At 37.4% G+C, this 13,027-nt stretch overlaps 1 protein-coding gene across 1 annotated transcript in view; it reads left to right on the top strand.

Annotated features, from left to right (window-relative positions):
* The window catches only part of CDH12 (cadherin 12), a 141,644-nt gene that overhangs the window by 18,627 nt on the left and 109,990 nt on the right, over positions 1–13,027 (top strand). The window contains exon 2 of the mRNA XM_010225717.2: positions 12,055–12,349. Coding sequence (XP_010224019.2) covers positions 12,055–12,349 — 295 coding nt within the window. The remainder of the gene's footprint in view (positions 1–12,054; positions 12,350–13,027) is intronic.

A 13,027-nucleotide genomic window follows, 5' to 3' on the forward strand; every position in this document is an offset into this window, starting at 1 on the left:
GTATGGGTACATTTAGGCTTCTCTAGAACTTGGAGAAATTTTGACCTTGTAAATTATTTTCCCCATGACTTCTGGAAAAAGTAGATGTAGCAGGATGAGGGACAAATGAACAGCCCTGTCAGAAAAGAGAGGGATTATAAGTTAACTCGGACATAGCCCCTCTGCCCTGTTTCCTGCTTCTTCCCTCCTTCAGAGTCTCTGCAGCAGTAACTGCTGTCCTCTCTCTTGCGGGGGGAAGTGGCCATGCCAAATAGTAGCAGCAGCAGCAGTGGCTATTCTTTCATCTCAGTGGTATAAAATGTAAGTAAATCCACCGTTACAGAAACAAGAGATCTTACTGTATCCATACAATCATTTCTGTTCTGATTTATAAAGCTCTTCAGGTTCTTATCTTTGAACTGTGTTCTCCACTGATTCTCATGAACATTTTTCATTATCGTTTAAAAATCTTGGAATAAATCCTGAATAAATCTTCGAAAGAAATGCTATTTTAACAATATAGCTACATGTAAACCTAATACTTTTTATGTGGTTGCATAGGGGTAATCTAGCAGAGAAAATCAACCTTCAGATTTCTAATTAAAACTACTCTATTTGAATAGAAATGAGGCTGTGAAAGTTACTTTTCTTTTGTTTTCCCCTACATCGGTGTTAAGTTTTTATGAAAAAGGAGGCATGCAGATATACTTACACAGTGCAACTTACTGATGTGTGAAACATGAATATATTTATAACTTTGAATATATACAATATTTTTGAAATTTTTAAATTTCTGTATCATGCCATATAAATCCTGTTTGCTTGAAATAATCCAAGCCTGAAGAACAAATGGTGTCTGACACTACCTGTGTCTCCAGACCCTATTTTTATCCAATGCAAAGGCAGAATAATTAAAAGATCCCGCTGAGAGAGAAATTTTCTTATGCTTGCAAAACTGCCAAAACATTTTTCAGTAAGTTAAAGAAAATGAAAATGCAAACTGTGCATTATGTGTTACTTGCCTATAATGTAGGTACTTTAAAAAAAATTATTTATTATACTCTGTAATTTATTACAGTTTATTATCACAAATACCAGCTCATATGCGTTGAAATCAGTGATGCTGTTTCTGAAGACCCTGCTTAGATTTGACTGAATGAGGAATTACAGGTTTTACCCCTTTATTATTATTTTTAATACTCTGAAACATGGAAATGAGTTTATATCCCTGTCAGCTATATTCATAAAGTTTTCTGTTTCTAAAGGAACTTGTAATTAACGCAGCCTTTTTCTTTTCTCAAGTAAGCCTTCTGCCCCCACCAGTGGGCTTCCACCCCCGCTTCCACCACTGACTTTAGTCATCATCCTACAGAGGAAATGACGACAGGCTGAAGTACTCCCATCATGAAAGGCATGCAAGTAGATCTGCAAGGCATATACTACTTAAGCAGTTGGATTTTTTTTCCTCCAGAGAGACCACATTAACTCAGCTGTTCAGCAATGCTTGTATTCGTCTTTTGTCTTGCTTAGTCTCATTCCCTTTTTTCTTCATTGAACCTAGTTGTTTTCAGACCACAGAATTTTGTAAGTGGCCAACTTACTTAAAGCAGTGAAACTAAAACTTCAGAAGATACTCTGTTCCAGCTATAAAACTCCATGCCCATGAACGTCTTAAAATTGTCTCTTGTGTATGGGTTAAAATTAGTGTTTTCACCTCCACGATAGAAACTAAGATGATTTTTTTCCTGCTTAGAAAAGAGAAATGGTCAAATAGTTTATGAAAGTTTGCCTTCTCGCAGTAATAGGCAGGCTGAGGCAGAATCCTTTCACTCTATCATTCTCTACCTATTCTAATGTGTCATTATCAAACAAAACCAGACACCTTAAGTGACAGCACTTTACAAGAAGTATGATTTACATAACAAGTTTGTTGTATTTAACATGACATAAAATTTAAATATATATGAAAGTGAGGTTCTGTATCCATTTGCATGTCAGAGAACAAAAAGGCTTGAAAACAACGAAAAAATGTATTAAGGGGAAGATCAAAAGGAAGAAAGCTTAATCAACACCAGCAGAATTTATAAGGTCTTTGCACCGAAACCTCTCAAGAGCAGAGTGGAATTTAACAGCATACTGAAATAAATAAAAAATGAAACATGAGAAGATTTATTTGCTGCTTAAAGTCACAATCAATGTCAAATTAAGCATAAGCTCTTATAATCGGTTTAGATTCCCTGACCTCTCCAAATGCAATGGACTTAAACGAATACTTCTTCAATGTCTGCTGTCAGCAGCGTGTTTACTGAAAAAGTAGGAGATCCTGTAGTACTAATCTTTCTTTTCATGTTCTGATTACAGGAACCTGTTTTATTTGATTTAATACAGACCTCCTGTTAAGACTACAAGTTGCGTATTTATCATTAAACTTTAGGAAAAAAAAATCTTCTTGAATATACACACGAAAGACATAGGCAGGTCACATCACTAGATAATACAACAGGAGTCTATAGGGTGATCTGTGTCCTTTCCTGTCTCTGCATAGCATAGGGATGTGCGTCTTTTTAAAAATAGGGTGAAACTCACCTAGGGAGGCTTGCCAAGTTAATGCTTCCAGGAGTTATACTGTGCCTTTGGCTCTTGGGGAAGTTACGTCTGGCTGTTTTGCAGAGCAGAGTCCAGGAGTTAGGCTTGGCCTGCATTTCATATGCGACCAGCTGCACCATTTCTTTTGCACAGCTGCAACTAACATCTAACCAAACCACAATTTTCAGTCTGGAGGACTGCTTAGTATCAGGAGGTAGTTGTCTTAATGGCTAATGTGCCTTTAGATGTTCATGAACACTTGACTGAAGATATATTTCTTCTCCAAGGTCCTGCTTTGGTGCAGAAGAAGCTACCGCACCCCAGCTACTCATCACTGTGCTTCACACAGGTTACTACCTCCTCAGAAGAGCAATTCCAGCAGGGAATTTGAGTTTTTACTAATTGATTTCAGAAGGAGCTGTTTAACGGGTGTCCCAACAATTTAACTGCTTAAACTAGATGTAACATCCTGATGGAAAGAGGTTTGAGAGAATTCAGATGAATAGCTCGAGCAAGTTAGGGTGGAAAAATGAACTCTGCCAAGAAATGGTGTGAGCAGTGATCTTGTCCAAAGCCGGTGTCATTCTGTGGCCTTTCTGTTTGCTGTGGTGGCAGTTATCAGGCATCTGTCTTTTTACTTAGCACTTCAGAAGCAGAATGGTGTTTTTTTCTATATGACTAATCCCATGGCCTGTGCAAAGCTATTCTCACTGACATCAGTAGGACAATTCCTGTGCATGAGGAAAGGCTCTAAATGAGCAGCTGTAGCAGTAGCTCCAGCAGGACGTAGAATTTCAAGAAACAGATGACCGTAACTCTTCTCCATGGTGGCCGGTGACAGGACGATGGGTAACAGGGGTAAGTTGAAACACAGGAAGTTCCACCTTCATATGAGGAAGAACCTCCTTACTGTGAGGGTGACAGAGCCCTGGAACAGGCTGCCCAGAGAGGCTGTGGAGTCTCCTTCTCTGGAGATCTTCCAAACCCACCTGGATGCCACCCTGTGCCATGTCCTCTAGGTGTCCCTGCTGGAGCAGGGGGGTTGGACTAGATGATCTCTAGAGGTCCCTTCCAACTCTAAGCATTCTGTGATTCTGTGATAACATGATGACTCTTTATTAGCTGAGATGAGAAATCACAAAATCCGAGAATAATTTGGGTTGGAAGGGGCCTTTGAATATCATCGAGTCTAGCTGCCTGCTCAGTCATGATCACCCAAGGCAGGTTGGCCAGGACCATATCCAGTTGTTTTGAAGGACAGTAAGAATCCACAACCTCTCTGGACAACCTGTTGCAGTGTTGTGAGTTGCTGCGAGTTCACCCTTGCAGTAGGGAAATGTTTTTGTGTGTTCAAGTGGAATTTCCTATGTTTCACTTTGTGCTCATTGCCTGTAAGAAGAGCTGGCTCCATCCTGTTTATGCCTTCCCATCAGAAATTTATATACATTGTGAAGATATCCTTGAGCCTTTTCTCCAGGCTAAAGTCCCAGCTCTCTCAATCTCTCCTCACATGAAGGGTGCTTCAGTCCCTTAATTACCTTAGTAGCCTTTCACTAAACTCACTCCACTAAACAACTTTCTTGTCTTGGAGGCCCCAGCCGTGGATATGTCTCTCCAGATATGGTCTCACCAGAGCTGAGTAGAGGGGAAGGATCATCCCCCTCAAACTCCTTGCAAAGTTCTTCCTGATACAGCCCAGGAGGCTGTTGCCGCCTTTGCCACAGGGTGTACTGCTGGCCCACATTCACCTTGTCCATGAAGACCAGGGCCTTCTCTGCAAAGCTGCTTTTAAGCTGGTCAGCCCTCAGCTTGTACTGGTGCATTGGGTTATTACACCCCAAGTGCAGGCCTTGGCACTTCTCTTTGCTGACCTTCATGAGGTTCTTCTCTCCCCACTTCTGCAGCCTGTCTGAACAGCAGCACAGCTCTCTGGAGTAGCTGTTCTGCATGGTTTTGTATTTTCTGCAAGCTTGCTGAGGGTACATTTGGTTTTGTCATCCATGCCATTAATGAAGATCTTAAACAGTGTCAATGACAGTATGAGTCCCTGGGAGTCACCATTAGTGCCTGGCCTCCAACTGGACTTTATGCTGCTGATCACAACCCTCTGAGCCTGGCAGTTCAGCTAGTGTTCAGTTCATCTCAGTGACCACGTATCTAGCCCGTACTTCCTCAGCCTGTCTATGAGGATGCTATGGGAGACAGTGCCAAAAGCTTTCCTAAAGTCAAAATGTGTAAAGGCTAGGCAGTTAATGTACAGGGAAAGAAGGATGTAAACTATATGATTTAATACCCTGTAGTTTAAAGCATTATACAAAAAAAAAAAAAAAAAAAAAAAAAAAGTTTACAGAAAATGGGTCACCTTCACATTTCCTTAGAAGAAAACAGATTTTGTCATTCACTTCACAAGTGAAGTGAATAACAAAAACATCTAATTTTACACTGAAAACATCTAACCTTGCTAGCAACTTAATTTCAGTGACACCTTGCAATACACCACTCCTGTTTGTTCTAAATTTCTTCAACAGTGGTTCTCTCTTTTCTTCATAAGTATAATCAGGTAGCGATTGGAAATTATAAACTTTGCTCTAACAGGTGTCATTTAAATTTTATTATATAGGTGGCATGTTTCATGTGAAGGCTTCCTAAGTAACTTCTATCTCTTTTTATGATATTTATTCATACAACATAAATCGTTTTTTCATGCATTGATCTTTTATGCATGTTACAGCAGGGGTACAGGAAGGAACATAATGCAAAATAATATATTACTGTCAGTGCATGTTATCCAGAGAGATGTGTGGGTTTTTGACATTAAAATAATTCCTGTTTCAGAAAGGAAATGTATACTGTAAATGTATACTACCTAAGAAGTGCACCACAGCTCTACATTTGCCATATTAATTGGGTATAGCAACTTCACTGGTGTTTTGCAAATCTTACACGATTAAACAGCAAGAATGTGGAGTTGGCTGCGATGCTGTGTTGTCTTCATTTAGACATAAGTATTGCCTTATAAAGAAACGATTGTATCTGCTGCTTCGAGCTGTGACGGTTTTCTCCCAGCACCCCTTCCCCTATTTCTCAGTTTCATGTCTCCGCATGAGGCTCCTGCATGGCCAGGAATTCCAGCCCTGCATAGTTCAGAGGGAGGGTCAGTGCTTTTGCAGGTGCAAATCAAACCAGGTCCACTGGTGTCAGCTGAAATGCATTCATGTCTAACAGGCGGTGTCTTGCATAGACTCTTTCCAACCATAAGACAGTTTATCACGAATTTCAGGCCCAAGGTAATGAAAAGGAATCAAGAGGCCACATCTATGGCCTAAAATAACTAAATTAAACTAAACTAAATAATTCTTTACTGTAGTGCTTAAAACTAAAATAATTCCTTAATGTGGTACTTAAAAATATGTGTTTAAGCTCATATTAGGATTTGTTGGATATTTTTTGAAATACTGGAAACATCATGACAGTTTTTTCAGATGCTCCATGTACACAGATTTGAGCAACAGGAAGAAATCCAACAATTATTTATTATTTCTTCCAATTGCAATTCAGCACAGATGTGGGCTTAAACCAGTTAATGCATACAGGTAGCATATTAAATGGAATTATACAATTCAGTAAGAACAGTACAATACAAAAAGGATGGTTTACTTTACCTTGTTATATTAATTCTTATATTAATCCTTAAGAGAGGTCAGGACGCTGTTTATATATGCATCTACTCCAGTTGAAATGATGAGGTAAAATCATCAGTAATATATGCAATTTGTGACTTGTGTAATTGCTTGTATTGTGAAGTTATAATGAGATATTGCTGGATTTTTAATATTTAGAAGTTTTACTGCAGCAGATTTTTTTATATGTAGCAATTTCATTTTTTCATCTCTGGGCTCTTGGGTTTCACTTGGAAATAAAGAAAATGCATCTTTTTAAAAGGTACTATAACATGTGCTATTGTTGTATGCAAGAGAATTGCTCTTGCAGAGCAGAGTAGAATAACAGTCCCTGACCCCTGCACTCAATGATGCTGGGAAAGATGAGGATTCATTTGAACTGACCAGGTCAGGAACTGCTTTTATTCTTCCCTAATGACTTGTTTGCCATCAATATTACTAACTGGCAACAGCACTCATTATAGGAAAAGTCTGTCCTGAATTAATATGCTTAAACTAAATCCCTGTGGCAGAAGGAGATAATGTTTTTATTTAATTGGATAATCGGTAGTTTAATTTAAATAAAGCTGAGCTTTATTTGTCAAACAGAAATCATTAGGAAAAGGGTAGAAAACCTTCTATTTAATTCTTCTCAAATAAGAAAGAATTCTAATTTAAATCAGGCAGTTTCCAAAAGGTAATTCAAAATGTAGAACTGTGTTTTATTTTTATAAAACTTAGAAACAATAATGCCAATTCTTAGAATGAGAAACATAGCAAATTGAGCTGTATCAATATGTCTCTAAGACAATTAGTCATGGTGATGAGACAACTTGTTAGTTCAAATATATATTTTTTATCCTTGGTATATTTTAATTGAAATATTTAATTGCTGTGTAAAACTGTCAAAGGTTTAAGAATGGCCGTTTATGGATACAAATCTGGATCTGTTATGAAAAGCTCTACAAAAATAGTAGAAAGAGACTTCATCCTATTGGAATTACATTTCAGTCTTAAAGAGAAACAAAGCCAGCTTTGCCTGATGTCTCTTAAGAATTTTTTTTTCTTCATTCTTCTTTTACCCTGCCTATTTCACCCATTTTAATACTGTTTCTTACTGTATAGGTATTCTGCAGTTCGGTGTTCATCTGCCCCATATTATTTTCTATCTTCATTTGACACAAGCTTTAGGAAGAGATCCTGTCTAATCAGTGCATGGTAACTGAGTATTCAGGAGATGCCTGTAGTTATCCACATTCTTGGATCAAGAAACATTCACACCACCCATGCTACGGGCAGATTTCCCCTTCTTCCTAAACTTCTCCAGTCTGTGCGTGTGCATGTGTATATGTGTGCGTGTGCATGTGTATTCATCCACATGTGCTGGAGAGGGGAGGAAGTAGCATTGGATCTTAGTAGTGACAATAACATTGCTGTCATTTTACTAGTCTGTAGCCTGAGTTGAAAGCTATGATGCCACCACACTAGATCTGGAGAAAAACTGCAGTTTGTATATTTCTCTAGAGGGAAAGGTTTGCAGATCATATAAAAACGGCAAAGAGAATTTAGTTACCAATTTCTAAATAAAACTATGCAATCTTTGCACACGATAGTGTTCTTTCCAATAAAAAAAAGATAGCTATAGAATCTCTTAAAAGAATGAGTAGAACATCTTCTAAGGTGGTTGGTATCAAAGGTTTCTGTAGGCTCATATGTTCCTTTTCTGTAGCAGCCACTCCTATTTTGCCACACAGACCTTTGCAGTGCAGGATTGCTCTGGTAGAACTGTTTTCATCTCTGGTTTCTGTATGACAATAACCTCTCTTCTGTTCCTCAGGCCATCAATGCACACTTTCCATCTTACTTAATATGGAGACAAGTTGTTGTGATTTCTTGAACTTTATTATTACACACCTATTCAAGAAAAAGGAGGAAGAAAAGGAGACAGTGACTACAGAGCAGATGGAAATGCTTAGAAGTAGATACACGCAGAGGAAAAAAAAAAGGAATAAAGTCCTGAAATACATAACATAGTGAGAAAAAAAAGATATAAAAATGTAGATATTGGATGAATAACTAGGACTGTTGTGCATGCAAGGAAGGTCTAATATCATGGAGCATTTTGGACTGCCATGTTTTTCAGTCCAGATATACACTGCTGTATAACACTAAAATTGATCTGCTAGCAATAAATAAACTGAGCAATGAATTTCTTTTTGGTCTGTGAAGTTGGCAGTAGAACAAAACCCAGGTAAATACATCAATTTAGGGATATTAAACAGTCTTTGACTTCAAAAACTTTTTTATTTCCTCCCTTTTTCTTTCTCTCCCTGCCCATTTTTAATTGTGTACAGTCTGGGAATTCAGAAAGTTGACCAAGTAATTCCTAAAACAATTGTTTGGCATCTTCGTTGCTGTCAAATGAGTATTGCAACAATCCTAGTGAGTGTCATGATCCTTGCATAACCTGTAAGAGTATAGAGAATATTTCATTTTAAGTCTAGAATGACTTGCAATTTATTAAGTTTCTGTTGGTTTTGCTTTCTTCATCTGTGAACTTACAAAGCATTTTGACTTTCTAAATCATTGTATTTTACTGCGAGTTAGTGGGATGTTTCAAAAGATGTCCTAAGATGTCAGATGATTAAGATACTGAGGAACAGCTCAGTACTGAGGAACAAATACTGCTGACCCATACTGCTGCTTTTTGAATTTAGCTATGAGTATACAGCAGTTCTTGCAGAGCATTGAGCTAGTGCATTTTCGATCTGTCATGTTTTCAGATGTAATACAAAATCATCTGTGCATGTGTATGAATTCTTGAGCTGACACTGAGTTCATAACACTTACTGAGTTATTGAAGCAGTAAGGTTTTAATTCAGTGAAGTACATACTTGTTTAAGATGATGATAAAGTCTGCTTCTAGCAAAAATTTTTTTCACCTGTTTTTTTTTTTCTTGTTTTCAGCTAACTGCCAGGGTATATTTAACTAGTTATTAGCAATCAATAAAAGTTATTGCAGTCCACCAGATGTTCTGAATTAGAGGCCATCTTCATGATTTGAATTTCCTAAGATAAAGTCCTTGCACATGATCTGCTTCTCTGGTTTTAGGAGTGCCTGTGCTCTTTTAAAGTTCATCTCTTCTGTACATCTCTGTCGTCTGAACATAGCAATAGAAAAAGTGGTCTCTCTCAAATTTTATTTATACTTTTCAGGACAAAAAAAAATGTCCTTTCTCCCACTGCAGTACAATTTGTAGCATATAAATCATAGATGTACTAGCAGGCAATTATTCTTTAGCTTGAACTGCTTTCACGAAAGTTTTAAACATTGAAAATGAAGATTATTTACTAGTGTTGTGCAGGCCCAGCCAAAGCTAGTCCTCTCTTTGCCTTCTGGCATGCAAATTGCAGTATTTTGTGTCTCTTATTGCCAGAGAATTTAATCCATTTTAAATCAAAGCAGTCAGCTGTTTCACTACAGTGAAATCACAGACACTTTGTGATGTTGAGCTGCCCCATGGTTTGCATGGCTCAAGGTGGATTACGAGTAAGGATGCAGTTGACCATTGTCTAGCGATGGTGCCTGAGGAGGCCCTGACATAACCAGCAGATTAGCATGATTTGATGGAATAAAAGCAGTGCGTCAGATCCCAGCTAATACAAAGCAGTGCAACTTGTGTTAAACCAGTGAAGTGGTTCCTAGGTTATACCTGCTGAGTGTTACTTGTAAACCAAAGTAAACACATCTATAATTGTAGAATTGTTAATGCTGCCAATTATAAGGCTTTTTTTGTTCCAGTGAATTTGCAACAACTGTGCTTGTGCTTATCTTCGTATTTGAGGTTCTTTTCACTCTTCTTTTTTCTCAGGATCCCTTGTTTTGCTTTTTCCTTGTTATACTTTTCATTTTTTTCTCCTGACTATTGGAAACAACTATAATTATTTCTGTGTAATAAAGCCAAACACTTGACTATTACATGCAATGCAGCCTAATATGTTACTGGTTGAACATAAATGCTATAGTTGACAATCAGAAAGACACTCAACCATCTCAGCCTTAGTGCCAAGTTTGATGACAGGAGGTGAGAGCAGATATTCTTGGCATTCTTCCCTGTTTACAAATCTCTGTTTAGATACTATGGTCTTTTGCTCTACAGTATTCATATTTCCAGGAGTATAGTGGACTCCACAGTAAAGCCCAAATATATGCTTTTTAACAGAGTAACATATGTAAGATGGTACAGTTCCCTCTGTAGAATTATATTTTTCTTTTTTTTTTCTTATCACCGTTTTTATTTGTTTTTTTTTTTGCTCTGTGCATGTCTTCAAGCCTGCATATGATAGTAGAGATTAAATATGAAGTTAAGCCAACTTAAGTTAAAATGAGGAGGAAGAAAGAGACATTAATTATCTCAGGCTACATTAGCTTTTTGTTTCACAAACAAGGAATATTTAACTCTCAAGGAAGAAAGGAATTGACTACCTTTGAATCTTTCCGCAGTGAACCAGTGCTCAAGAAGAAAAATGCTTTACTTCGAACTGGTGAAGTGATTTAAATCTCATGTAGGGGGCAGTTAGATGAGAGATCAGACATCCCTGAAAATTCACTAAACAGGAAGGATGAGCTGAAAAAAAAAAGAAAAGATACTATGTTCATGTTCTGTCTGTCCTGCAAACCATGACCTCTTCCACAGTCACAAGAGCCTACTTTCAATTTCAAGGCAATAGCTATAAATGTTAGTAATCACTTTTACCTCTTTCTCTGTAGCTTAGTTTCTTGCACCATTACCAAAACCATTTAGTCTTTCAGTAATTCATTTTCAGCATAATTTTCTTTCATGTCCCATGTTTCCTCTATTGTGCTTCACCTTGGGCCATACATCATGTAAATAATGTCTGTATCCATAATCTCTTTGCTATATTGCTTAAGAGAATCCATTCTTGAAAGCTCCATTCCAACCTGGGTCCATTACAGTAGCTCTCTCTAGTCCTCATTAGATGGGACAAGCAGGGGAGTATTTTAAAAGCTATTTCAGCATCAGTGATGTAACCTTGAGTATCTACTCAAAACTTTTAGGTGTGTTCAAAGGATGGACATGAATCAGGTGGAAGCGTAAAACAAAGAATTTCATCATACTTTTTTGTTTGAATAATTCCTGCATTCAAAAGAGTGTTTATAGACACATTATAATAGGCACTGATCAGTCAAATGACAAAACCCTCATGATCTTTGTATTCCAAAGAGCAAGAAATCTCCTGCCCTTCACACTGCCTTTTTGGTATCTGAGAAGAGACAGAAACAAATGATGAAAGATTTGTGGAGATAAGGTGGTTTTATTTAGTTCTGCTTAGTGCTTTCTTGTATTAAGGAGTGGTATATTGTCCTTTGTAAACCAAGTTTATCTTTGACAACTATTTCCCTTGTACTTTTGTGAAAACCAAATGCATGTCCAGGCTTTTGACACCCTCTTGGTCACTTGATGTTTATACTTATTGGTGTTTTTCCATCTTTGGTCTTAATTTTTAATTTCTAGCATATCTCAAGACCTGCTTCCTTGTAATTTGAATAGTGAACAATATTCATAGGGAAAGCAGATAGAATTTTCAAATGCTCTATTCTATCCTAACTATTAGATCAACTAAATATATTAATATTTATATGCTATACTACCGCATTTTTCTGGCGGGACCCTCCTTACTGTTAATTAAGGAAGTATAAAACTTTTTTTTTCTAATTACTGACAATACACGTAAGAAAAAAAAATTGCCTTCTAGGGTAAAAAAACAATTAATCATCTTTTCTTCCTTTTTTTTTTCCCCCCTCAAGCTTCATTCTGACTTGGACAAGGGAGTGGGCACTGTTAAGTACACCCTTTCAGGAGATGGTGCAGGAACAGTTTTTACCATTGATGAGACCACAGGAGACATACATGCCATAAGAAGCCTAGATCGAGAAGAAAAACCTTTCTACACACTTCGGGCGCAGGCTGTGGATGTTGACACCAAGAAACCACTGGAACCTGAGTCTGAATTCATCATCAAGGTGCAGGACATCAATGATAATGAGCCAAAGTTCCTAGATGGGCCTTATGTTGCCAGTGTCCCGGAAATGTCTCCAGTGGGTGAGTAAAAAGCTCTCAATGCTTGATAACTAATTGTTCATTACTTAATTGTCTCAGTGTTTGTTTCCTGCTGAGGAAAGTAAGCTGGAATGAAAACATAATTTCTAAAACTTATTATTAGAAATGTCACACTTTGTCCTTAGAAATACACAGATTACAATTTTATTTTAGCTCTAGGTTTCGGTTTTATAATTAGAAACTTATTTTTCCTGAAAGAAGTGAGTCTGTGAAGATGGAAGAGAGAATGTTCAAGAGTAATACTACGGAGTCTAGGCATTCTGTGTACTCCAAACTGGTATTTTGCATGATGAAATGTATTATCCTCTCTTTCTAACCCATATTACCTGTTCACTATGGAGAATTAAGGGGTACAGTAACATCAAGCCTTTTACTGTTCTTGTATGTGCTGCTTTGAAACTCCTACAACACTTGTCTGATGCTCTAATTATGAATTAGGGGAGGATTCTTTTATCTAAGTCCTACTGAACTGTAGGTGATGAACGTAATGGTTTCCTTCACTTGGTTCTCCACAATTCAAGAATTAAAGATAGAGAAGCTTGAAAAGAATGGTCTGAGGTCTAAAAAACTCTATGTTCAAGAAAATATGGATTCATTGGACTCTCAAGTCAAAAGAAGAGATGACTGAATGGAAACATGATAGATTTTCAAATATGTAAT

This window comes from Tinamus guttatus, unplaced genomic scaffold (assembly GCF_059628265.1).
Source record: "Tinamus guttatus ecotype Peru unplaced genomic scaffold, ASM5962826v1 Tinamus_guttatus_pri_ptg000222l, whole genome shotgun sequence".
Classification (NCBI taxonomy): Eukaryota; Metazoa; Chordata; class Aves; order Tinamiformes; family Tinamidae; genus Tinamus; species Tinamus guttatus.